At 37.6% G+C, this 26,619-nt stretch overlaps 1 protein-coding gene across 5 annotated transcripts in view; it reads right to left on the bottom strand.

The window, feature by feature from the left end:
- KLHL2 (kelch like family member 2) overlaps nucleotides 1–26,619 on the bottom strand; it is a 58,916-nt gene that overhangs the window by 21,747 nt on the left and 10,550 nt on the right. For all 5 annotated transcript variants that reach the window (XM_052778638.1, XM_052778654.1, XM_052778630.1 and 2 more), the window contains 2 exons: nucleotides 24,602–24,723; nucleotides 1,842–2,004 (listed from right to left, as the gene is read on the bottom strand). In XM_052778638.1, coding sequence (XP_052634598.1) covers nucleotides 1,842–2,004; nucleotides 24,602–24,723 — 285 coding nt within the window. The remainder of the gene's footprint in view (nucleotides 1–1,841; nucleotides 2,005–24,601; nucleotides 24,724–26,619) is intronic.

Raw genomic sequence — 26,619 nt, 5'->3', positions numbered from 1 at the left:
ACAAATTTGTCCTACTCTCTGAATATTCACTGCCAAAGCTCTAATCAAACTATACTACTTCGCTGGCTAGTAAGTTAAACCCTGTAAAAGAGGTTCTTTTGTTCACTACAAAAAGCTTCCATTAAAAAGTAATTCCTCAGTGTAACGTCTTCAGTCTTGACTCAAACATCAAGACCTCGAGGCACTCTACACACAAAAGAACAGTAACATCATTGCTACCTGAACAAATTAAAAGCCTTAGCTTTGGTCATAGTGTTACGCTACAAACTTACAAGCTTACACAATGTTTTGCTTACTTTTTAGTCATCTACATTTCACAACCTTTTTTGGCATCAAGAACAGTCAAACAAGGTTTTAATCCATTATGTTAAAAATTACCGATTTAGTAATACAGTCTCTAAAACTACATGTGTATCAGTTTCCAACAGCAGAAAATGTATTTGGAATATAAAGAAAAAAGAAAAAAAAAAAAAGGATTTTAGCCTTCACAGAATAGTAGAAATGTAACCTAGAAAGAACTTCAAATCATCTGTTTTTGCACACAGACATGATTTAGATCAACCTAAATCAGAAGTTAGTCTTACCTGGTTTTTTACAGCTGCCTAACAGTGGAAAGTCCGTAACTTCCACAGACAGCTTGCCTGACCTGTGTTAGTTAGATCTTTCCTTAATATCTGAAACGACTTTAAAAATACCTCACAAGTTAAGCTTACTCATTCTTAGTCATTTTTACACACAGGAAGATTTGCATTCCTTCTCATCCTCCTAGCCTTTTAGTTTCTTGACTGAAAGGACTCTCTTCTCTCAGTCTTTGTCATAGGTCAGTCTGTTTTCTTAATATGTTCATGTTAGACTTCCTTGGATTCACTTCAGCCTGTTGGCATCTATCGATTCAGCATTCTTCTATCTGAGGCCTCACCAGCATCAAGAAAAAAGGAATAATTGTTCTCCCTTGTCCCCCCCATACAACACTACTGTTACTTCATCACAGAATCAGAATTGCTTTTTCATTCACAACAGCAATCAAAACAAGAACCTAATTTTCAAAAATGTCAAGATTTGACATGATCCAGTCCTCTTACAGATATGAATAACAGTCTTTAAGATGACCATGACAATGTACTTTTAGTAATAAAATTAAGAATTGCATGAACATGTTTTTTCAGAAAAAAATGTGAAACAATCCAATGGCAAGTGCTCTTTACAAGGAAAGTAAAATTTTGTTGGTTGAGCTATACCGTTAGTTAGAAGATGCACCTCTATCTCCTTGGTGTCAAGGTAGAAGAATGAGACTACAGGTACCCTATATAGTAGGAAATTTCAAGTCTTGGGCTAGATGAGTAGTGTTTTCAGAAGACAAGTTGATAACACAATACTCATGGTATGTTTCTTGCTTCTTAGCCAGTGCAGTACAGGGGCTACAGATAGCCCCCCTTGCATGCCCTCGTCTTCTTTCTTCCCCCATGTACTTCCTACAGACTTTGGCTTGTGGCAGTTGCCAGAACTTTAATTCTTCTTTCCTGATTTCCTCCCCTAAGTGATGGTGCAAAATTTTAAACAGCAAGCTAGCTTCTTTCTGGATTACAAATTGCTTGGACCCTGTATGGCCCTGATAGGCTGTGAAGATGCTGCCCCTTTGTGCTTATAACTATGTTCCAGCCAGGAGACTTCATTTCTCTTAGACATTCATATCAGGTGCACTCTTTGTCAGAAGATACATGTCTGCAATATCCTGGATCAAATTCGGTTTCCTCTGGGTGGGGTTGGGTGGGCATGGAACCCATGTGTGTGTACCCGCATGCACAGATATCAAGCTATATGCTACACTAATGGTAACTTGCCTGCATATGTGTTGGCCTTGTTCAAGAGATCTGTGCATGCATGCATGTCAGCAAAAGCACGAATCCCCAAGCAGTTGATAGGATGGAGCTGGGATTCCAAAAATTCACAGCAAGTCCTTTTCACATCCTGCAGTTGCAAGAGACCAGCTGCTGGGAGCAGTACCTGTAAGAAGCAACAGGTGATCAATATCCCAATTCACTTCTGATCTTATACAAGACTATTCTCAATATTAATAAACAAAACAAAATAATCCATTAAAAAATTAAGACTAAAACAGAGAGGAAAATTTCAGCATTATGTGACTGAAGAACTTAAAACCCAACATTAACGTGACTTTACCTCCCTGCAAATACCATTTAAGATTTAAAATAACAAGCAACATCTCTACCACTGTGTTCACTGGCAAATCATTCCATAAATGATAATTCTCACACTTCATGTAAACTCTTCCCAATAGTCATTCACAAGTTCCGTTCTTACTGTTCCCAGCGCTCCATAATTACATCTCATTTCCAAACCTTTGGCATTAGATATTTCTTTAAATCAAAGTTTTCTAGACCATGATAGAATATGTAAATCTTGTTTGCATGCAAGCACTGGACATTGTACCACTTTTTAGCATCGATAATAAGCATTTTTATGCCACTGATTCTAGTAAGGACTCCAGCTTCCAAAGAAGTCTGTGACCTTCTTGGAAGAACAACAATTAAGGCATTTAAAAGCCTGAAGAACATAAAATATTCTGTAACTCGTTAAAAATCCGTATCAGTAAGGTAATAGTGTAAATGACATATTTGTCCTTCAACTTCCACAAAGCAAGCAAAAAGTAAAGAAGAATTTAAAAAACTGTATAACATACACTTTATTTGCCCACTAAAACTTAAACATGAGATTTAGGTGAACTATAATTGTGCCTTTGAGCAAAATTCCATATTGCTATCTACAATTTCTTCTTCACAATGTTTTCATTTTCTGTGCCTTTAACCGTAACTTTAATGAGACTTCTATTTTAGAACATTCAAGTCTGATATTAATGTTAGCTTGCATCTTCAGTGGATGACAACAGGCAAGATTTTAACATGTAAATCTTGAAACTGTTCACTTACATATAGAGAAAACATATACTATAGGGCTGCATCAATAATAAGCAAGCAAAAAACACACCAAAGACAATGGCTGCACTACTCCTGTTAATGTTTGCTTTTAATTTAAACAATTACTTGGGTAGAATTAAAGAGAGTCAAACAGGAAGAAAACTGGAAGAATAAAAAGAGAGCTGGAAGAGCAAAATAAAACGATTTAGAAACCTTACACAGGTGTGTTACATACACTTACTACATGAAAGCTGCAGAACATACTTTTACTTTATTGCTCTTTGGAAGAAGTTTTAGTCGTAGTAACTGTCTGTAGAATCAAATATTTACCATCATGTCTGTAAGCATCTACCTACTTGGCTTCTAAAGAGCTACTGTTATTGTTTACTCTTTAGACTTTTTTCTTGAAATAAAACTAACAATTACAACCCCAACTAAAACAAAAAGGACTTCAGGTGATACAACCTTGTAAAGCTAATGTCTGCTTTAAATTTCATTTTTGGGTCCCGCTTCTGCTATTTATGGCTGTTCCTCTTCCTTGAGCTTGCCATATATGAAAGCCTGCTTGAAAGCCATCTTTCTGTTCCTCATGGTATTAATCTCTAATTTGAAGCAATAATCCACTATAGCATCTGTTTTACATATTTGGCTATCAATGTAGACAGTAAGAAGGAAAGATCATACATTTAACAAGAGTTTGCTCTGAATATCAGCTGCTAATGAAAGAGAAATGAAGGAAAAACACAAATGCGTTTGCACTGAGATACACAGACTGCTGCTAAGCAAAATAACTAAAAACTAGTTTAAATCTTAGATAATCCATGAAAATATCAAATAAGTCTAACAAAATAAGTGGATAAGATCTGTATGTAATAGGCACAAGTGTCACAAAGTCACACAATTCAAAACAAATTTAGTAAGCTTAAAGGTTACTAATGACAAGGTTAAAACAGTACAGTGACTCATTTTATTTTAGCATACATTTATGAAAACGTGAAGATAATATTAGTAATACAATTTCCATTACTAGAACTACAGTATGATTAGTTATAACAGCGAGTAGATAACTTATTTGATAGTGAATTCTAGGATAAGATACGATCATGAAATTACATACCAAAAATCAAGGCTAGAAATCCAGTACAAGTATCTATTTACACAACTTGTCCTAATGAAGCAAACATTTCACACCTGCTTAAAAATTCAGTAACTAATTCAGAGTCCTAGATAATTTTAGGTATGTTATCAGTATAGTTGAGCAAATAACTCTGAGAACAATCCTTGACTGCTTAAATGGATTCAGTAGAAAAATATGTAAATCATCAAATCAGTGAACAAAATGGAAAGGTGAAATTTGAGAACAGTATGCAAAAAAGAATTTAAGATTTGTATGCACAGGCACACTGAGACATTTGCTCGCTCACATGAACAGTAAAGCAATGTTACAAGAACTACAGGATCACTATTCATTTGGGGAAATTTACATCAGTCCTTAAATCATTGTAATTTAATTCGTAAAGGTACAGATTTCAATACATTTTAGTTATCACACAATAAGACATTTAAATATAAATATATTTATGTGTATTCAGCTACTAAAAATGAAAAGAGGCAAGTGCATCAGATTTATCCCATTGAAATTATACATTGGGCTTTGGTTACTAGGCAACAAAAGCTGTGATAACATCTAGCTATTTCCATTTGTACCTATAGAACTGTTAGCCTAAAAGCTGTAACAACCTGTATTTAAAAATACAGTTTCATCACAGGCAGATTCACTCTGCTGAAGCCAGGGACAGAACGACATAGCAGGGGGGAAAAAACCCTAAACTCCTCTCAAACCCACAAAAAAAAAAAAAAAGACTACATTAAAATTGCTGTACAGACTAAGTTTAACTACTGCTGACTCCAAACTGGTAGGCTGTCCTCAGATTTATTTCCAAAAATAGCCAGTAGAGGGTATCCTAACTTTCCTTTAAAGATCAAAAATACTTTAATATGCATACCACTTTGTACTGCAAGAAATGCGGGGGGGGGGGGGGGGGGAATCATCTCCAATTGCTTATTCTGTGAAAACATATCCTCATCACAGCGGTTGTTGTTTTTATAATCAAAGAAACTGAACAGATTATTATTACAGATGGCAAGTAAGAAATTACGTATTCTCTTTTTTGTGTCAAAGTCATGGTGATGAATCTTGGAATGACTGCTATATTTCCTAGAGCAGATCATTTAACCCTTAGAAGTCTTTGAAGACTACTCCCTGGTTATCTCCTCCTGGTTCTCCTTCCTGCAGTGACACTCCTATTCCCAAAGCTCTGTGCACCTGCCATGCCAAATACACCTTTCCAACCACACTGAGACAAAAAGGACTGTGACCAGGTACAAGTATTTGTTCTAAAATCCACCTGCAGGGTCACCTGCATAGTAAGGAAGGATCCACTTAAGGCCCTAAACTTGGGTCCCTGTTTTCACTAGAGTAGATTCAAGCCCTTCAAAATAACCCAGCTACATCATCAACCTGTATCTGAGGCTGCTGCCATCTCTTGTGGCCCTACAGCTTTTCACCCTCTTTTTTTCCAGACAGCATCGGTGACTCCATTCACCCTTGTGCAGCTGGACTTATTTACCTCATGTGACCAAAACGTACATGTATTGAACTCTGAGGCGAGGAGCAGCCAGTACAGGCAAGCACCTCTCCAGTTACACGTGACCCATCAGTTCACAAGGAACATGTTTACAACAGTCTCGGAGCGACAGCCTGCGTTACCGACCAACAAACCCCTACAATGGAAGAAGGCTCAGAGGACATGGTCAAGGGTGATGAACTCAGGGAAGAAATGTAAGGAATGAGCACCAAGTGGCATAAAGCACTCTGAACTTAACATAAGAGGGACTAGAGGGTAACCTTTGTTTTAGATATATGGCTGTACCAATGAGTCAATAGGTTGTGTAAACAGCCTTCTCCAAGATAATTAGCAGAGTGTAATGTCTTCCTCAGCTAGCAAGACCTGGGGAGGGGGGGGGGCTATATACACGGCTTAGCCCAACATAAAATATAAAACCTGAACAACCAACAGAAGGAGCTCTGAAGAGAGAAATAGGCTCGAGATGGCTTTAGCCCACATATTCCTTCCTGGTGAACTGGGGATGCCCAACATCCTGATAGTGGGCATACAGAGACCAGTAATGCGAATCACTTTTGCATGGTGGTCCAAACATATATTGCAATTGCTGTACCTTGCTCGCATTGTCATTTCAGTATATTGCTGTATCTCTCTGCTAAATCAAAACACAGGACTATGCAGCACCAAGTGTCTTCAATGAAATCAGTAAATTTTATATCAACCATTAAACCCTCCTCATGGACTATCTAGAAGCAGCTAGTCAGAGAAGCTGCCCTGGAGTGCCTCTACACCAGACAAGGGAGTTCATCCTACCCAAAGGCTGCTAGATGACCTAACGGACATCCCTTCACAGCATATTTGCTTCACAAAGTTCAGTGCTACACTCCCCTTCACACAGCCCCTTGCTCTGACAAGTCAGTACCACTTTATGCAACACATAAGCTTTTAGTAACTGTCCTGCTACTTGAGAATGGAGGAACAAGTCCAGTGGAAGGGGCCACCAAGATGATCAGAGGGCTGGAGCATGTGATACTACAAGGAGAGGCTAAGAAGACTGAATTTGTTCAGCCATAAAAGAGAAGACAAAGGGGAGATCTTATTACTGTCCACAACTATCTAGCGGGAGGGTAGAGAAGACTGAGCCAGACTGTTCTTCAAGATGCACAGCAGTGGGACAAGAGGCAAGTAGGAACACAGGAAAATCTGATTGGAAAAAAGGAGTTAGGTTGGTTTTTGTTATTTTGTGTTAGTTGTGGGTTGTTTTTTTTTTTAAACCATGAGCGTGGTTAAGACCTGGAACAGGTTGCCTCAAGAAGTTGCAGAATCTTTGTGCTTGGAGATACTAAAAATTGAGTGGACAGGCCCCTCAACCTGCTTTAACTGGACCTGCTTTTAAAAAGCTCAATGCAAAGTAAAATTTAAATTGATTAAAGCTTTCTGCCTGCTGATTTAAATCAATTTGATTCAGTAATTTTATATCAATCCATGCTATCATCTTTGCACTCCTCTTTGTACTGACAGATTCTCCTAGCCAGAACACATTGTGCTACCTGCAGCATGAAGATGCTTAAGGCAATATTTTCATTTCCACTATTTTTAAATTTCCCGTAATTTCCTTAAGATTTCTGTCATGAATTCTTGCCCAAATTCAAATTGGTATCCACCAACAACGCATTAAGATCAGTATAATCCCAATACGAAAATAATGAAAGAACCTATTGCAGGTTTTGGGAACAAGATCCCACAGCATAAAACAAAACCAAAATTTCTCAGAACCTTAAAGTATTTTGCAAGCAAATAAGCCAATAAAAATCAAAGCAGTGTATGCCAAGAGAACTGAATAATATGCTGTCTCAAATAGAAAAACTTCATTATCACATGGAGAGGAAAGAAAACAAATCTGTAACATTAGGAAAGAGACTAACCTAGGAAAGCAGATGTGTGAGAATCCAAACACAGTACAATGCAAAGTAGAAGCACACAGGAGAGCAAGTTACATCCTTGCTAATTACAGATATTCCATCTTTTCAGTTACAACATTAAAATGAAATCAATTTCAGAGAGCAGCAGTTATGTTAATGCCTGTCATAAATCAAATCTTGAGGAAATACAGTAAAGTTTAACCTCTTATTTCTAAGGTTTAAATAACCATTTCAGCAAACTAAACTCCTTCATTTACTGTTTGTACTATCATGGCATAAGGAAGATGAAAATAATGGTCAAAGATCATCCAAATTATCTTATTTTTTTATTCTCATCTACATGCATCTGTGCTGTAATCAAAACTGTGGTTTGTAACTGAAGTGTAGTCTAAGTTCTAGTGAAATCATTCAGCACTGCATTGAACTTATGCTATTTGGGAGTATGCATACAAACACACTAAAGTAGATACAAATATTTTAACACTTGCATCTATGGAATAAAGTGTAGAAGTTCCAGTTTTGGAAAATTCAACCCTGCTAGCATTTCTATATGAACAACATGTGCAAGTTAAGTGCACTATTCCAGTGTTAAAATACACAAACTAGATGCTGCACTGGGTTTAAAGATGTGCATGAGCTGCAAGTTTAGAACATGGTACAATGTATCTTATAAAATATTCCTTCTGAGTATCTTAACATCCTTGACTTTATAGGCTGTTACACAGTAAAGACTTGGATGTATAAATTTATCCTTTAGCTTAATGAGTCCCAACCAATTAAAAGTCAGGTGCAGGTGGCAGTTTTATAGTATCAGAGGAAGGAATCAGACTGCTAATCAAGATACAGTCCTATTCCTTCACATTCCCTTAGTACTACACACAAATTGGCAGAGCACCGTTTCAGCTGAAAAGCAGCAAATAATCATGATAATGTAATATTTTGAATGACTGACATGATCTACAACATACTAAGCAGCTCCCAACTTGGAAAGCAGTGTGACAGATTAAAATGGAGTGTAAGGAAAAAGTAACTGGTTTACATACTTGCTTTTTAACCAGCATCATGATCTGTACTTAAGAGTCCACTTCAGTTAGTGACATGCAATTTATATGAAGTAACTGATTTGCTCAAAAATTGGCTTTAGAAGAGATACCACCTTAGAAGATTACTCTGAATGAACTACTAATTACATAATTTGGGGTGGAAGTGGGGTTTTTTGTTGTTTTCTTGGGTTTTTTTGAAAGAAGTAGGTGTGGAAGTTTTGGGAGGGATTTGGGATGCAGTTAGGGGTTGCTGAAGTGCAGAAACAAGATTCATGAAGCGAAGTAACAGAAGGGTCACTTTAATCAAGTAATACACTATAATTAATGGTGTCCATCTGGTCTACAAAGGAGAACCATGCAGTCGTTTGGCTTGAGGGTTCTCCTACGTCTTCTCTACCAGAACAGTGCCCTAACCACCACGTAACAGCGCATTTTGGCTTAAGCCTCCACACAAGTGAGACAGATTGATTTTCTATTCTGATGATTATTTTTGTTAACAGTCATGAGCTTAGCCTTTCATATCCTCTTCTTCTGTTAAAAGATACTGGAAATAGAAATGAAGCATTGTCTCACTTGGAGTGAAACATTCTTAAACCTAAAATAATTTTAGTTAGAATTTTAGATTTTTCTTTGAGTGAAAAAAAATCATAGACATCTTGATTTGATAGAAACAGGGGTTTTGATTTGAAGTTTGGTCACTGAATTTAAGCATATGTATAGTAAGTCATCTAAAGTGAAAGCTCGGAATCCATCATACTGTAATTCAGCGCTTAAAAGATTATTCAGCTGCATAAAAATACCTTCATATTTTCTTAGGGGCAGGATAATTTAGACAAGACTAACTAGAGTCTGAACAAAGCCACTTGCTGATACTGTGTCATTCAGATACTGGACAATTTATTCTTTTAACTATGGGAGCTGAAGTGCTAGCCAGTCAAATAATATACAAAGCTCCCCTGCAGAAGGATTAAAAGAAGCTGAAAACATTAAGTAGGCAGGATAACATAACTCACACTACATGGTCTTCGATCTTTCTGTAAAGGCTGACCCATGTGAAGAACTGCTGTATCAGCTGATGCTTTTAGCTAGTGTACTTCAGCTATAGGATTTACCCAAAACATCTGACACCTTCAGTACCAGACCACCCTCAGTGCCAGACCCCACTGACAGATACACTGAGTTTGGTTATGCCCAAGATTACTGTGATAGAAACATTTTTTAAATATTCCTTAAAACTAAAGGCATAAAAGGCTGACAAAAGAATCAAAATGTTCACATGCTATGTTTCCTAGAGTATAAAAGACAACTTGCAGGGAACTGAGAGGGAGGGCATTGAGGAAGGAATTGTTTGTTGGCTTGTTGGGGGGGTTTTCTACATTACAGACTGACTTGTAACAAACAAGGCGTGTTCTCCTGGTATAACTGCATATTTTCTGGCAATCCTAAAGAGAGGGATTGAAACACCATTTGTAAAACCCTAAAGCCTGTGCTGGAAACAAATAGCAGCATATCTGGGGTAGTAGATTGTGAACCTCTTATTTCTCTATTATCCCATTCTCTAGTACAGAAGATGCATCCATACTACTGAGTTTTATAGTAATACAAACCCAAGAACTAAGGACAACAGAAATAGCATGAAATAGAAATGCTTTGTGTGCATGGTGCTTATCTTCAATACAAAAAACTGTGTCAAGATTAACATCTAATGTGCAATAAATGGCCCTTCAGTGGACTCAGACATTTGATTACTCCAAGCTTTTAGCATTACAGTTATGTTTTTATATTTTATCGAGACAATCTTTTACTTATCATTCAGTTTCCTACAGCAGACCATACTTATATTCTCCTAGAGATGTCACAGGGGAAATACCTCCTCAAAAAAAAAAAAGGCATTAGGCTTAGTGACAAATTTCATAATCACTTTAATTTAGATGTTGTGCTTATAAAATTCAGCTATGTAGGGACAGAATCCCCAAAGCAAATGGCATCTCTAACCTCCCATCTGAAATTTTTTTCAGATGCAGGTTTAATACATACGTTTCATGATTTAAAGCATGACCAATATCCAGAAAACAGAAACATTTTCAAGATAGCCTTTATTCAGCTTCCAGAAATTTCATCTTATGTGTAGCAACATACTGCTGAACCTACGTGTCAGTAAGAGAGGTCAAACATGGAGTCTCTTCTTTAAGTGGCTTAATTTACTCATAATAAGCACCTTGAATTTTACAGGGAGGTGGACAGGCACATATGCTTTCATTTGCATAGAACACTTAAAATGAGCAAATGACCTCTGCGCTTAAAGTTGGCAAGGGCTGTCTTTCAGGTTTTGCCACAGGTAGCTTTATGGTCATACACAGAAATAGATACATGGATGCCTACAGTAAAGGTCATAGCTGAGACGAAAGTAGCTGCTTTCATCTGACTTGACAGAGAAGAGTCTCTAACACAGCCTGGCAGCATGATGATTTTAAAGATCACAGACTCAGAAAAGTTGCACAAGCTGTTCAGTCTGAGAAGGCAGTTTACATACAAAAGTTCTCATTCATTTAATGTCTAGTTAAAGGGCAACCACATCCTAGTGATGCAGGATGAAGGCACCAGGTTTTAAAATCAGAAAACTTGTGATCTCAGTCCTGATTACTTCTGACTTACTCATTGGTCATCATATCTCTGTTTCCCCTTTTTATTTGGTTTTTTTTTAAATAGTCTATTCAAGTCTGTAAATTCTTTTGGGCCACACCGTACTTAGAGCTTGTTGCTATATCTCTCATAATGGAATCCCAATCCAAGCTAGCCCATAAAACAGTTAAAAATATTTTCCAGGCTAGCCTAGAACTTTACAGTTTTTCAGCTAAAAGTCTGTTCAAATAATGGGTAAAATCCCTTTCTTCCAAGAAAAAACAATGCATGCTTCCCTAGTCAACTGCATGAAAAAAATAATCTCTGAGTTTCCTTCTGCATGCTCTTCCATTTGCATGTTCTTCCCACCCTGTTTTTAGAAGGCAAACACTCTTCTGGTGTAGAAGCTGAGCACTTCCAAACAGTTCCAAGACCAACCTTAAGTCATGCTAATAGTGAAAATACAGGGATAACTACATATTAGACCACACCAATAGTCTATTCACCCCAGGTAGTCCAGGAACATCCACCTTCATCTGCTATCAGAGTGCATGAAACCCCACAGTCTGGAGTAAATCAGTCACAACAGAGAATGTTTCCTTGAAACATAAGGAATAGCTTTCTCTTGAAGCACAAGGATACATCTTACCTTTTAGAACAGCATTTTTAGTTAAAACCAAACTTCACTTGAGAAAAAGTGGCAGTGTCCAGTGCTTCGCAGGTAAATAAATTTAAGCCTGCAACAGGACAAAAGCCTCGTCTTCCAGGTTTGAAAGGGGACAGTAAGAGATTGTGGTGGTGGCTATGGTTCTGGTTGGTGGGTCAGGGATGCAGGCTTCTTTTAAGAGTAGGAGAAGGGTAGAAGATAAAGAGGAAAAAAATGGCAAAAATTTTGCCCTTAGAACTGTTTTTGTCTAGCTCTGCTGCAACCAGCCAGGGATCTCCTCCACACTCTCAGCCACACTGGAAGCAAGTCTGGCAGCTGGCTTGAGACAGGATCTATTATGTCCTCCTCCCTTCCCCAATATGTGCTTAAACCCAGTATTTACTGAAATTAAGCTTCACAGCACTGCTCTGATTCCATCAGCACCATCCCTTCCTCTGTCTTCCCCCCTTCCAAGGAAAAGGGGAAGAGGAAACCTAGGATCAAGGAAAATGGAACAGGTGAACCCAACCCAGACCTGGACCTCATATGCTCTCACCTAATTAGGGAGGTAAACCTTACAGGGTGAAAATACCTGCTTTGAAACACAGCCTATCTAATGGTAACCCAAGATTCACAGGTAATCATTTCCAAACCAACCAGCGCAGCAAAAAAAGCACACTGCTCACCTTCTGCATCCTAGGCAGCTCCTCTCATGCGTTTTGCAGCAACAGGCTCTATTCATTTGGCACCCACTGTTTAAGTGTAATAACAACAATAATATGTACGCACATGTATGCTTTTGTGCACTCCTCTAGGTATCCTAAAGAAAAGCTTATTTTTCTTTCAGCATAAGTAAATAACTTGCTCTTTGACCCTTAAAAAGGGTATGTGGAGTCTTTGAAACAAATAGATATTGGAAGAAAAATAGAGTCCTTGTTTAGTCATCTCACAGTCAACCTAAAAAAGGCCTGAATTCTCTGCCTCTCTTAAATGATAGCTTTTCCATGCCTCTAACACCTTTAAGCCCTTCCCCAAAGCATGCTATTCCTGTCATATTTTAGACCATCCAGCAGAGTGTTACAGGTGAGAACACAGATTTATACAAGGACATACAGATGCTGCTGTGCCATTTTTTACACTCCTTTTTAAAGCCACTATTTCACAATGAACAGAAGTTTTTCTAAGGTGACTACAGTATGTTATTCTATTCTAGGAAAAGCTGTTAATGTAAAACATAGCAATACGTAGGAGTAATTCAAATTTTTCTTTCCATGCATTACTTTACACTTTCCAACATTAAATTTGGTCTGCAATCATGCTAGCCCAACATCTAGCTTAGCTAGAAAGCAGTAGAATTTTCTATTTTTGTCTGGTCTTGAAAAAAAAAAAAAAAATCCTTAAATCAGTTTATCACCTACATCTTTTGCTACCTACTTTTCAAAACTAAAGAAAATCCGTCATTCTTTGGAAGCTTGTGACACATTACAACCATTTTGATACAGTGAAAACCAACTATTTATTCCTATTTGTTCCTGAGCTCCCTAGGGATTTTTGCTCTATTTATTGCTCATCATGTGACAATTTAGGAGGGACTATAACTAACTTGACTTTCAAAAGCCTTTGATATGGTTATTTCTGGACCACTCAAAGAATTACAGGAGGTTTTTAGGAGCTACGCATAACTCAAATAGAATTCTAAAACATACGGAAAGTTTGAACTACCCTTATGTTACCTGACACTAACAAAAAAAATCCTTGATAGTCTCTCCAGTGCTCAGGATCACTAGTGACATTGTACTGATTTACTAAAACGTGAGCTGAAACTGCAAGGAATAGCCAGCTAGAGAATATAACATTTTTATACAGTCTCAGCCACCTCACTTTCAAAGTTTCTTCTCCAGGGGTATGCAAGGATTATTTTTACATATATGTCTATAAAATCCTATTTGCCCTAGTGATCTGATATTCTTATTTGTTTGCTTTGGCACCTCATCTTTTGACCCCTTCTCTAATCCTACACTTGTCTGTAAGAGGGTGCACCTTGCACAGACCGTTGGCGTAACTGTGACTTTCAACCTTAATTAGTTTTTGGCACCTTGCTCATGCGTGGCTCTGGCAGCCTACACGCTCTCCTAAATCAGACATTAAAGAAACAATATGCAGGAAACGAACAGCTGTTATATTTAGAGCTGCAGTGCTGAGTAAAAGTGGTTTATTCTTTTTATCATTTAAATTAAACATGCCTGTTTAAATCCCTCAGTGACTTCCCATTCACCTCCCACAGTAATCAGAATCACATGCTTCTGAAGTGCAGGATTACTGATCAGTATCTCTTCTATAATGTACTCCTGCCTCAACCCCACTTCTGTCTCACCCCATCACCTCCTCCATGAGTTTCTGATTCATTCCTTGGCTCTTACTTAGACCATGCTGACACAGCCAAGCTACAAACCTCTTCACTGCCTTTGCCCAAAAGTCTCTCTTCCAAATAAGCAGAAACAAGTGGTTTTTACCACCCCCACCCCACGCCCAACACCTTCTGAAGGAACAAAGATTCCAAGACAGGGAAAATCTGTGATTCAGTCCATAAGACCTCAGTCTCTCTCTGGAAGAAGTTCAAGACTCTCTGCCTCCCACACACACTGGCATTTGATAGTCCAAGACAGTCTTTTGCAGCCTCAGGGCAATTTTAATTCACTCCTCATACCTTTTGATCCACATTGTAGATTCATCTTTATCTCTTGTGCTCATTCTTGGTTCTGTTTCTCCCTTATGTATTTCTCTTTAGCAACTACAAGCTGGTGTACAACAGCTAAAATTTCTATTCAGGTACCTTTTCATTCTAACAAGGCTCATACCCTTCTGCCTACCCAATTTTCTTTATAAACACAGTTCTGGGATCTCCCATTCAGCAAGACCATAGCAAAAAAACAGATGTTATAAAAAGATTCATAGGCTGGAAAATGCCAGCAAACTGTGAATTAAGCATCACTTGGAGGACAGAGGGAAATAGCAGCAAGGTATCTTCAGAAAACAAAAACAAAAAGGCAGGAATCTAAGAATGTGAATACCTCAGTAAAGAGTAGTTGCCATATCTGTGCAACATCTGCTTCTCCTGGTTCTGATGGTCCTGCCACCATTTTTCTCTCTGCCTTAACCAAAGCTACAGGCATACAGAAACAGCAGTTGCCTTCTCTGCCAACTCCTTTTGCTACCTACCTCCTGGAAATTCACAATACCATTTATAACCAAGGGGAGAGAATAGTAAAGAATTTTATCCCTAAACGAAGAAGTATGAATTCTATTTATTCAGCTTGCCTTAAAACATTATTTGGGAAGGTCTGTTCTAGGTCTAGCACCACAACGCAAAAGATAGTGTTGAACAGACACATCCAAGAGACTTTTTAGGAAGACAGCCCAGCTCAAGACAGAATTGAGACAACAGCTGAGCGTTTCTGTCTGCATTGATCTGTGTGGCTGGCTGCGCGTACATGTGCTATATACATGTGATTGTGTATGTAACTACTGGAAATACATGCTCAGCCTCACTACCAGCTGGAGCTTAGGGACATGGAGCTGCAGCCACCTTGCTGTTAACAGGCTACCAGATTCAGCAACCCTTAACACTTTCCTCATGTTAAGCACATGGTGTGATTTCCTTCTGCCACATGTCCAAGTAAGCCAAATCAGAAAAGGAAGTCCTTTAGTAGGGCATCAAATGTCCATCAGCCAGGTGTGAGGCTTTGGAACACACCTTCAACCAAAGCAAAACCCCCAGTTTCTCAGTCTTAACAATAAACATAGAAAGGGGAGTGACAATGCAGTAACCATATCTGTTCTGCAGTGCACATAATATTGTGCCCCCAAAACCAGGCAGTTTCTGCTTTGCATAGACATAATAGCTAAAGTCACAAAAGTTATGCTACGGAAAAAAAATTAGAGAAAAATACATACTATTCAATACACATTTAAAAACTGACAGAGAGCAAAATATTAAGTTTCCCCATAAAGTTGTTTACTTAGGATTTTGGTCAGCAGCTCTTTTATGCAAAGCTTACTCATTTAAAGCGCAAATTAATGAAGCTTGTATTCGCAATAAAATATGGCTGTAGAAAGATCACACTCCTCTTTTCCCTTCCCTCCTACACTCACTCTCCTGACAGGCAGGCATGTATAAGCAAATGAAGAATGCATAGTAGGATTATTTCACTGGAAAAATTAGATCATTTACTGTTACCTGACATGTCTTAAAATGCATATAAATTCAAGAAGTGTGCCACTGTCTGTCCTCCAGCTAAGCCACATATTAGTTGTGCCCTCGCATTATTAAAATCCTCAAAGCTGTTGTCACAAATAAAAAAAATAAAAAAAAAAAGGGTCAAAAGAGGTAACCAGATGGTTGCTTAAGGCCTAATGTATAAAATACGTACAATAGCAAAACACAGTGGTACTCCACTGGTACCCTTTCAGCACACAATCAAACAGTATACTATAAGGCTGTTTAGTCCGACATTAAATTCTTGCCCAGTAAGACTTAAACATGTTTCTATGAATAGGGTTAGTAATGAAACTCATGTCAGCTTGGATTTAAGTACTTCTCTGCAGTGTCAGCAAGCCCCTGATATTATTAGAACTGTGCTGGCATAAAAGAATAAAAGTGAAAGTTTGGATTACCATATAAAGAGTGGTTTCAACACACATCAGGATTAACTGATTCTTCTTAATTCAGTTTTAATCATGAAGTCATTAGGATGAGCCAGTTTTATAAAACATTTTATCTTGAATGACTCTGAATACAACTTCAGAATTTGCAAGAACTTCCAGAATTTAGTAGCTATGCCACTGCAGCCATGATGGAGATGAGCAGAAAGACAAAAGGCTCGTTTATTTTTAAAGCTCTATACGATGATCCAATAAAGAACTCCATCTCCTCCTAAAGCTTTCATAATATCTGTGTCAGGGAAATAAGATCACCAACTGCCAATAGCTTTTGACACTCAATAGCTCTATTACATAAAACACTTTCTGTAAAGAAACATGCTTTCAAGAATTAGTGCAGTTGCCTGAAACCTATTAGCAAACAAAAAAGTGAGTTTATGGACAGAAGGTTTTAGGTGTCCACGAAGGCCACATAAAAAGTGATGGTAAGCTGAAATATGATGGTGGAAATACAATGGTTTCAAAATGAAGCTGAGTCCAGCAAACACCCATTGGTGGAGGATATGGAAGATGAGGGAGCCGAAGATCATGATAAATATTTTAATTCCCTCAGAAACAAGCAGGACTGTAACCTGTCACCTCAGGGTTCAATAATTAGCACCTTACTCGTCATATATTGAAGGCAGGAGGGGCTGTCTGGAAATAGTTTACAAGAATTCTCACATAAAAGATCGTTAAAGAAACACTAAAACTGTCACATCAATTAGAAAGTTGAAAGCATCAGTTGAGATACCCTGTCCTTAAGATCTCTACATATAGCGCTGTCTTTCAACCTTTCTCCTTCCTCCCTTCCCAAAACGTTCTCACAAGGGCATAACCCATGAACCAGTGGAGAAAATCACCAGTGAAACTGCGTGGCTCTGCAAGCTGGGATGCACCACGTAGTCTTCAAACGCCTTGGCACTCTTAAGACATAGAAGCAGCATTTTGTATCAGCATTCCTGAATTTTACCTCTGATTCTAAGTGCCAGGTCCAATACTTAAAGCAGCAGTTACAGACAACAGTGTTAATTACTCCTTTTTGACAACTGTATTTCATCTAAAAATTAATACAGCTGACAATTTTGGCTGTAACTGCATAACCTGCTTTTACCTGATGAGAAATTATGTACCTGTACCTCATTTGTAAAAGTCATATCTTGACAAATTATCCCCTACCTACAGAAACTCACAGAAGTAATAAAAGAGCTGAGGTATATGGTTTAACGCTTGACCCTTCAGCTAAAAAAATTTTGAGACACATGTACTTGCTGCAGGGGCAGGTATGACGAGTTGTTGTGGTATGCAAGATGATTATGAAGTCCTAACAGGTCAAAACATCTAAACAAGATTTCATTTTTGCCCATTTGAGGCATCAGAACACAGTGCAAAGACTATTTTCATTTGAATGGTGCTGAAAAATTATGCAGTATGACAATTTAACATTTCATGTTATTTAACATTATATGGAGAGAAAAATCCATTTTTGAGCAACTGCATCAATTGTCATCAGCCAAATCTGTCCAAAATGTTAAGCTTACAGAGATCATTTGGGTATCAGAATTCAATATCAGCTCAGAAAAATAAAACTATATGAACAGCTTGAAAGATAGCTGTACAGTTTTAATGAAGACTTGGCCTAACAGTCTGTCTAAAAAACTATGTGCTGCATCAGGATACTTTGCTGAGAGTTTCTGGCAAGTTATATTTAAGTCACAGGAAATACAGATTCACAGATTTCAGCTCTAAAGATGCTGTCAACGATATTTATAAACTTTAATGTAAAGTCAGAACTATTTTCATTAAAAAAAATCTACTGCAGCTATTGACAGAGAAATCAGTGCAATATTGCTCTACTTTTTTAGGGACAGTAAGAGAACAACTTAAACTCATTCACTCAAAAAAAGAGATCTCTAGAAGGGGAAAAAAAAAAAAAAAAGAAAAAGAAAAAGAAGTATCACTTATCTTCAATAGCATTGGTATTGTCTGACCTAACTTGATTCTTCTTTAGGAGCATGCAGAGTTAAGCAAGAAACCGGCTCAGAAGGATATTCACATGGCCCAGTATTCTGTCTCCAGCACCAAACATGCAAGTGGCCATGTATTGCAGGAAAGACTTTGGAAGCTAAACCAAGATGAAAAAGTTGTAAGAAGTGGCTGTCCAGTTATTGTGGAGATGCAAGAGGATAGTGTACAAAGAACTGTGGGTGGGGAAAAAACTCACTGGCTTAAAACATACATCTAGGAACTCAAAACTGTATTCAATTAATAACCAGGCAATTGTGGTCAGTAGAGACAAATAAAAGTAAACAAAAGGCCTTTATCAACAACCAGCCTGCAAACTTAAGGGATGCCGAATTTAACCTGTGGTACAGCAGTAATAGTTTTATTAAGTTACCTGCATCTGCTAGAAGATTGTGACTGCTTCCAGCCAGAAAAATTGCTATCACTACCCACACTGTCATCACCACACTGCACTGTCTAGCATAATAGTCTATTTGAAAACCATTCAGTGATTGCTGTTAATTCAGGATAAACTCTTCTTAATGAGCCCTGCATTTCAGTAGAGTGCACAACTGGGGAGGTACTGGACCTATATTAATTATCTGTTGGTCTCTCGGTGACATGCAAGGTGTTAATCATGACCAATAGGGCTGTAATTGCCTAGATCCAGCCTACCCAGCACTCCCTCTTTTCAAGATATACTTTCACTTAACTGAATATACCCCTTTGAAAAGTAAGGTACCTCTTTTGATCCAATAAAGGAAAGGAGATGCTCTTTAGTGTTCAAAGGTATAATTTATTGGTAGGCTTTAGAAACTTGAAAAACATTCCAAGTTAGGTATCTAAAATGAAACTAGTTTCAAAAAAACATGCTTTATGTTCTTTACACATCACAGTGCTGCTAACTCATACGAACACTGTTAGCTTAGTCATCAGTTCGTATACACACAATACATCTCTTGAGGATAAAGCTTGACAAGCATCAAAATATTCCTAGGAGTATTTTGACTCTCAGCTCAGATACAAAGACAGTATGGCTCTGAAGATTACTGGAATTTAAGCTATAGTAATTTGATCATATAAGTGCTCAAAGACTGTGGCAAATACGAAGTAAAGTGATGAGTCTTACAAACTGGCCTATACTTAGTCATTTTACATTTTCTTCAGGCTAAAAGCACACACAAACAGCTTCTGTTGTTCAGCTGATGTGCAGTAGTAAGTTGTTAAACCGGTAATCGTGGAACTGTCGTGATCCTGAACACCCTTAATCTCCTGTAAACTGATGTACCTGTCCCTTAGTGGAAAGGGTACTGAAGGACGGTATCTGAAACCATCATCAGACCAGGCACAAGGGAAAAACAAACAACAACAAAAAAACTTTGTTACCAAATCTGATACTCTGGTAATACAAGTTTCAGAAGAAACTAGTAGCCCCTAAACAGAGATCACTTCACAAGTCCCACCCACATAAAACTGCACGTGATGCATCATAAGCAGACCACTTCTAAATATACAATTTACTCCGAATATTTTGATCTGAGTTTATCTTAGTGCTCAGCAGAACAACAAATAAGGAACATTACATGCTGTGCAGAATTTTATTTTTGCCTTTAAATTAGTATCCAGTAAAGATTAGGCATGGTAAATGTAGACCCTATGTTTAAGTGGATTTCATATTACTGATGGCACATATTTTTACTATATTTTATTAGAACTAATATCTACTCCTTGATGGTTTGTTGGGGTTTTTTGTCCTCCTCAACAGAAACAAGTCTGGATTATTCATTCTTCTGCATTCTCTTCTGTGTAATGGTGTCTTCAAAAGATATTCTACATTTTTCTTTCAAACATTTTTAAAATTACTTGTATGCATCGTTCTTCTCCTCCCCTGCTCTCCCATCCCCAAATCAGACGCAAGTTTACAAGATTTTCAGTAGGCCATTCTTTTCTGTTATTGCTGAGTTTTAAAAGATAATTGAACATTTCTCCAAAAGGAAAATAATCAATTTCTTTAATTTTTTTATTGAAACCAGTTTTAACATGTGGCTGTACTCTGAAAACAGACTCGAAAATTGGCACCTTTTCATAACAGATAGTTTCCAGTGTGAAACTTAAGTCTTGCCCACTAAACTTATTGAAAGATACTCTACTCCTATAAACCAGATAATGACTTCTGCTGGTTCTGGTTTTGGTTTATTAGAAGTATGATGCTAAAAAGCATAAATATTTACAACAACAAATCACTCAAATTGGCATTATAAGAGGTACCACAAGTTCCTTATCCCACTGCATGATGATCACTTTCATGTTCTCATGTCCAAAGTGAAGCTATGTGCAATGTTTTCCCCTGGCAGCAGGGAAATGTCCACTCCCAACGCAAGTGTATGTTCCCACACTTCAATACACTAACCCAAAGTATTGTGTGAACACAACAACTGGCAGGCCCATGTTATAAACCAGATCCTCAAAGTGATCCAAGTTAAGAAAAACTAAAAAAAAAAAAAAGAAAAAAAAAAAGATGCCAGGGGGTGTGGGGCAGGAAGGAGTGTTGTGTTGTTGGGGTTTTTTTATGTAAGTTCAGTGACTCAGTTTATAAAGCAGTCCAGTAAACAGCTGTATCAGCACAGCTACAGGAACAGACTACTGTAGCAGGGAATTGGAAAGGAACACAACCAACATTATCACATCCCACTCACCCTGTATCAGGCTGACCTCTAAAGCCCATAACAAATCCACAGTCAGCAAACAACTGCAGGAATTTCTTCTCCAATATATTTGTGCTCAGTAGAGGCCCTAGGTATATGGCTGACTAAATACGTGCTGAAATGCATACGCAGTGTGGGAGAGTTACTCATGCATGAGCTTCTTATAGTAACTAGCTCTCCCACATTGTGCACTGTGTAGTTAATACCTGTATGGAAATTGAAAAAATTTGATGTGCAAGAAAGTTGATTTGCCTTCTGAAAACATTAACTTTAATGTTCCCTTCTTAAAACATGAAAAATGTGATATTGCATTAAGTCTGACATTTAATTTAATTTCGGAAAAAGAAAAGAAAAAATAAGAGCAGAGAGTTGAGAATGCAGGAGAACGTGACATAATATGTAAATATGACAAACACTGGTATAGCATTATGTGAAGTGAATGCCATTAGAGATGAATGATAAAACAACTCATTCTAAATGAAGGACAAATACTAGAAGAAAACTAAGAATGTGCACATTCATATACCAGCTATCTTACTGTTGGGGGCTGGGGGGAACATATTGAACCAAGAACTGAAGGAAAGAACAAATATTCTTTTGTATTTAACTAATGTAGTGATAACAACCAGTGCTGAGGGCCTCCCATGTTGATAGTTTATGCACTAAATGAATGTGTTTTTCTCCTCAATCATTGATTACACCTGACTTTTCTACCCCCCCCCCAAAAACATACAAGAGAGAACATGACAGCAGGGAGCAGAAATGAACAGCTCTTACTCAAAAGTTGCAAAGGCACAGCAAGGATGCAATCTCCTGTCTGCATCTAGATCAAGTAAGATACTAATGAAAGAAGCTCATAGTAAAGCTACCCCCTGAGAAAGACCAGTAAGCTTGGCTATACTATTAAGTATTTGTTTATAATTAGTTTTCATAAATATACAACATATTTTAATACCAAAGAGTACTTAGCAATTCTACATTACTTAAGCATGAAGCACTCACACCCTTTTCAAACATTGTATCACATATTAGAAATTAATTCAATACCTATTCTTACTATGTATAACCTGAAGAGACAGAATAATGCACTTGAAATCCCATCAAGGGTATCAGAATAAGAATCATAACCAGCTACCTGGAAGCTGAAGCTCCAGTTTAGCACATTAGTCCAAACATAAAAAAAGTTGAGACAATATTACATACCATCTTAGGTTTTCATGGTTCTGTATTCCTACAAGATAAATTCTTAACCACTACTGAAATTTCACAATACCTTCTAGCAATACTTATTCCTGTCATATAGACAAGATATTGAGAGCTAGAATTAATCTCAAGAGCATGCAACATGTTTATGGAGAGAATAAAGTTTTAACCAAGGCCTGACAGTCTGTGCTACATTTCTAAGTTTCCAGAAATTCACAGTAACAATTTTTCCACCCTGGCTTTCAGATTTAAGGAAAAGGACTTCCATCAGTGTATTCATTTTTATCCATAGCATTTGGTTCTGCCATAATGCAAATAAACACTACATATCTAGTAGTAATAATGCAAAAAGGATGAAAGTGATAAAATAAGAATAGCTTTACATTCATTACCAGTCATATTACTAGTATATTCAGTATCAACATTAAAGTGCAACTACATTGCAATAAATTGAACTCCACTTAAAAGCTCAACTGTCTTCTCAGTAGTCAAGTAACCACAAACTTGTAATATCACCCACCAGGCCACATTATTTATATTACCATCCCCAACATCATCAGATATATCTTCAGATAGGTAATCTGGAGCTGTGAAAATGAAAGCCCTATCAGACTCAGGAGCTTTAAACCTGGAGAATTGTGGCCTTTAATGAGTATGAGGAATAAACGTAACACTGACTTTTCCTCCCCATAAACACAGACGAGTCAGCATTGCCAATGATGGGCTAAAATGCATCTTCTTAGGCAGCACCTACAGCCAAAACACAGTAGGCTGCCTGTTAAGTCCAGTCTAATATTCTGGATTAAAAATACAAGATTAAGGTCATTAAGGTGTGTCAGCAAGACACCCCTGCTTTAAGGATGAAAAGCCAGCAGGATCAAGTAAGAAATCTATTAGGGAATCTCTGACACCTCTGGATGTTGCCCAAGGTCTTGCACAGCGATAGAGAGATTTGTGCAACCACCAGATTGGCAAGATATAACATAATTTCAGACAGTTTTTTCACTACCTACACCCATCATCAGAGCAGAAGTAAACAATTCCTTAAGAAGTAGGTGACAAGAAATTAATCTTGCAGAATTAAAAGACTTATGGTATGACCTAAGATATGGAAGGTTTAGTAGTAGGATATATTGTTTTAAGTTGGTAATATTTCTCATTTCTAGGCCTTCGATCAAGCATAGCTAAAACTAGCAGTGACCCCATTGGATTCAGCAGCCTATAAAAAGCTATTAATTTCAGCCTAATGCCCAATAAAAGCAATTAATTTCAGAATACACAATTGCAACAGAAATTTTCAATGCCAAATAAAGCACCATGGTTTTGTCCCCTGCAAATGCAGCAAAATAACTGCTAGTAATCTGGCATTGGGCAAGAGCAGAAACAAAGGCATAGCAGCAAGAAGAAAAACCATGAGAATTACATACACCACCTGATATGCAACTAGTTTTAAACTTGCCAAACATCTATGCTAAATCTCAAAAGACAGTGGAAGGAAAATCTACTCTGTCCATCTTCAGGATTTGTGGTTAGAAAACATTAAAGGCAGAAAGCTGTGTTTTCTAAGCTTGTGTTTATTTTACTCTAATTGAAGTTTCAGCTTAAGGTACAGCCAATGAGGAAAACTTATTAGCTCTGTGTGGGATGGGCAAAACCTTCATGCTAGATATTGGTTGATTTTAAAAAAACCCAAAAAACCAAAAAAACCAGCAGTAGCTAAAAATTTCTGCACAACTGGCCACTGGCAAGGTACAGAGACTGAGCAGGAGAAAGTACTTTATTCTGCATGCTAGCAGAAAAAAAATATATTAAAACAAATATAGTAGCTTAGTTGGAGAATACGGTTTCACATTTAGGAGCAAATCTACTTTGTTTATATAAACTGCACTAAAGTATCAGAGAGGGGGTGGTACAGAGGTGGTTCACAGCATTAATTTTAGGCAGAGTAGACCATCTATTTTACTGTATTACATAAGGTTTGGCTGCAAAGCCCATTAAAGTCAACTGACTCTTCATTTACTTTGAATTTGAATTTGACCCAGAATTTAAACAGCATGACTACTTGCTTTGTAAGCATAAGGTCTGAAAAAATTCCGGTTTGCAGATGAGATTTCCCATGTCAGAGTTGAACCACGCTGACAAAATAAATGACTCTGCACATTACATCTCTTTTGTTGCAGAAAACATTCTCTTACCTGCACATTTTCTTCTGTAACTTGAATTTCAGCAGTGTAAATATAATCAATAAGTATCCTTAGAGTCCAGCCATCGACTTCCTTGATTCGAACTCTCTTTGCTCGGCTTTCACTCATCTCACCTACAAATGCAGTTTGTCAGTCAAGTAAGTTACATATAAATAAAGCACAAATGTAGAAGTTTAATAGCAGCAGAACTTTTTGTGTATGATCAGTTGTGACAGTAAAACAACTTTAATAATAATAATAATTCAATTTATTTCCTTCCTTCCTTCCTCCCTCCAATGAGAAAGGAAGACTTTGTTGTTACCATCACGCGAATGCTACCTGGGTTAACACTTTTACTGCAGGTGACCTATTTTCTCCAGTGTATGATGTCAGAAAAATAGTGTTATCAGACCTAAATAAGACTCTTCAAATGCATACAAAAACATTTTCCTGGCAAAGTAAGCTATTAAAATACTCTAGCTTTATTAACTTCTTAATTGAAGGAGCATAACAAATGCAGTCTGGAGTCATTTTATTTAAATAAGAAAAATTATATCCCCACAGAAGAATTAACATACGTATTTCTTTGCTTGCCTACTTATTATTCCCTTAGCAATTTCACCTCTGTTACAGATCTGATGTAAGAGTTAAAACTCAAACTATGATAAAATGGTAAGCAAGGGAAAACTTGTTGGATCTCATTTTGTGGAGGCTGACATATTGGCCATATGCCACAACTGATCTTCACAGAAAGGCCTGCAAAATAGCTTCCGCCTTCCAAAATATGATGTTTCTCAAAATGCAACATATTGTTTATATCTGAAATAATTGCCCAAAGATACATTTTGAAGTAATGATTATAACCTTCTTCAGGACTACCAACCACACGTTTGGTCATCTCAGACCTTTAACCCTTTTTGCATTGACTTGCACTGGGAAGCGAAACATGAACTACACCATTTATGTTGGTAGATACATAAACTTGGACCTTGGAAGAGTATATCCCAGGCTCTGGATACATCAATTTCTTATTTTTCTATATTGGATGTACTCTTATTTCTTTCCCCATGGCATCTAGAGATAAGGGTATTGATGAGGCAACAAATTTAATGTATACAACAACAGAAGCAGACAGGATGGGGAAGTGAACAAGAAGATGCTGATCATCACTGATATTTCCTTATGAATTACATACACATTTTCACTGTTTTTTACCCTGTGGTCTCTAGGGTTGGTGCCAAACAATGCATTTTACCCAGTGCTTTTGGCAAAGGGATCATCACTGAGAAATTTGTTACCGTTATTCATGCCTTTTTTTGAGCTGAAGGGTAAGGAATGGCATTTTAAATCAACCCTTTAAGTGGTAGGGAGTGCAGAAGACCATCTACAGCAACATACTGCTACTACTACATGGCAGCACAGGTTGCTAGCATTCTAGAAAACACTGATGAAGAACCACATCAAAACCAGCAAAATCCAGCCCCTGCCAAACTTTCTCTTTTCATCAGCTCTTCTGAAACATTTCCCTACACCTTTGAAGGATGACTGCAGTGTGTTCTCTGCAGGGCCCTGTATTGCAAGTTCTTACTTCTAGTTTGACACAGATTAAACCTATTGATCTTCAGAGCATGTATGCTGCAAGTTATTTATTATGCAAGCTGCTGTGGAGGTGGTCCTTTGGGAAAATTGTGTGTGTGGGAGAGCGGAGTTTGATATTCTGCAAGCACATTAGGTTTGTTTTCAGATTTTATGTCAAGGCTTCTAGAGCCATGGTTAGGCACCTTCTCTGTTTAACAACAGAGCCCAGAATATACCCAAAAAAACCAAACCAAAAACCCCAACAAAAACTAAAGACTTGCTTCTACCTTTCATGCTAAACAGACATGCAGTCTTACTATGATTCTAGAACAGTCCTCTTGTGATCCAGACTTGTTTGACAGATCATATGCAGGAAACCATAGATTCACTTTCTAGGCAGTCTCAGTCTAGAATTCTGAAGAACTCTGTTCATGACTGGGAAGTTGCACCGC

This window comes from Harpia harpyja, chromosome 2 (genome assembly GCF_026419915.1).
Source record: "Harpia harpyja isolate bHarHar1 chromosome 2, bHarHar1 primary haplotype, whole genome shotgun sequence".
Taxonomy (NCBI): Eukaryota; Metazoa; Chordata; class Aves; order Accipitriformes; family Accipitridae; genus Harpia; species Harpia harpyja.
This window is presented reverse-complemented; position numbering and strand designations above follow the sequence as displayed.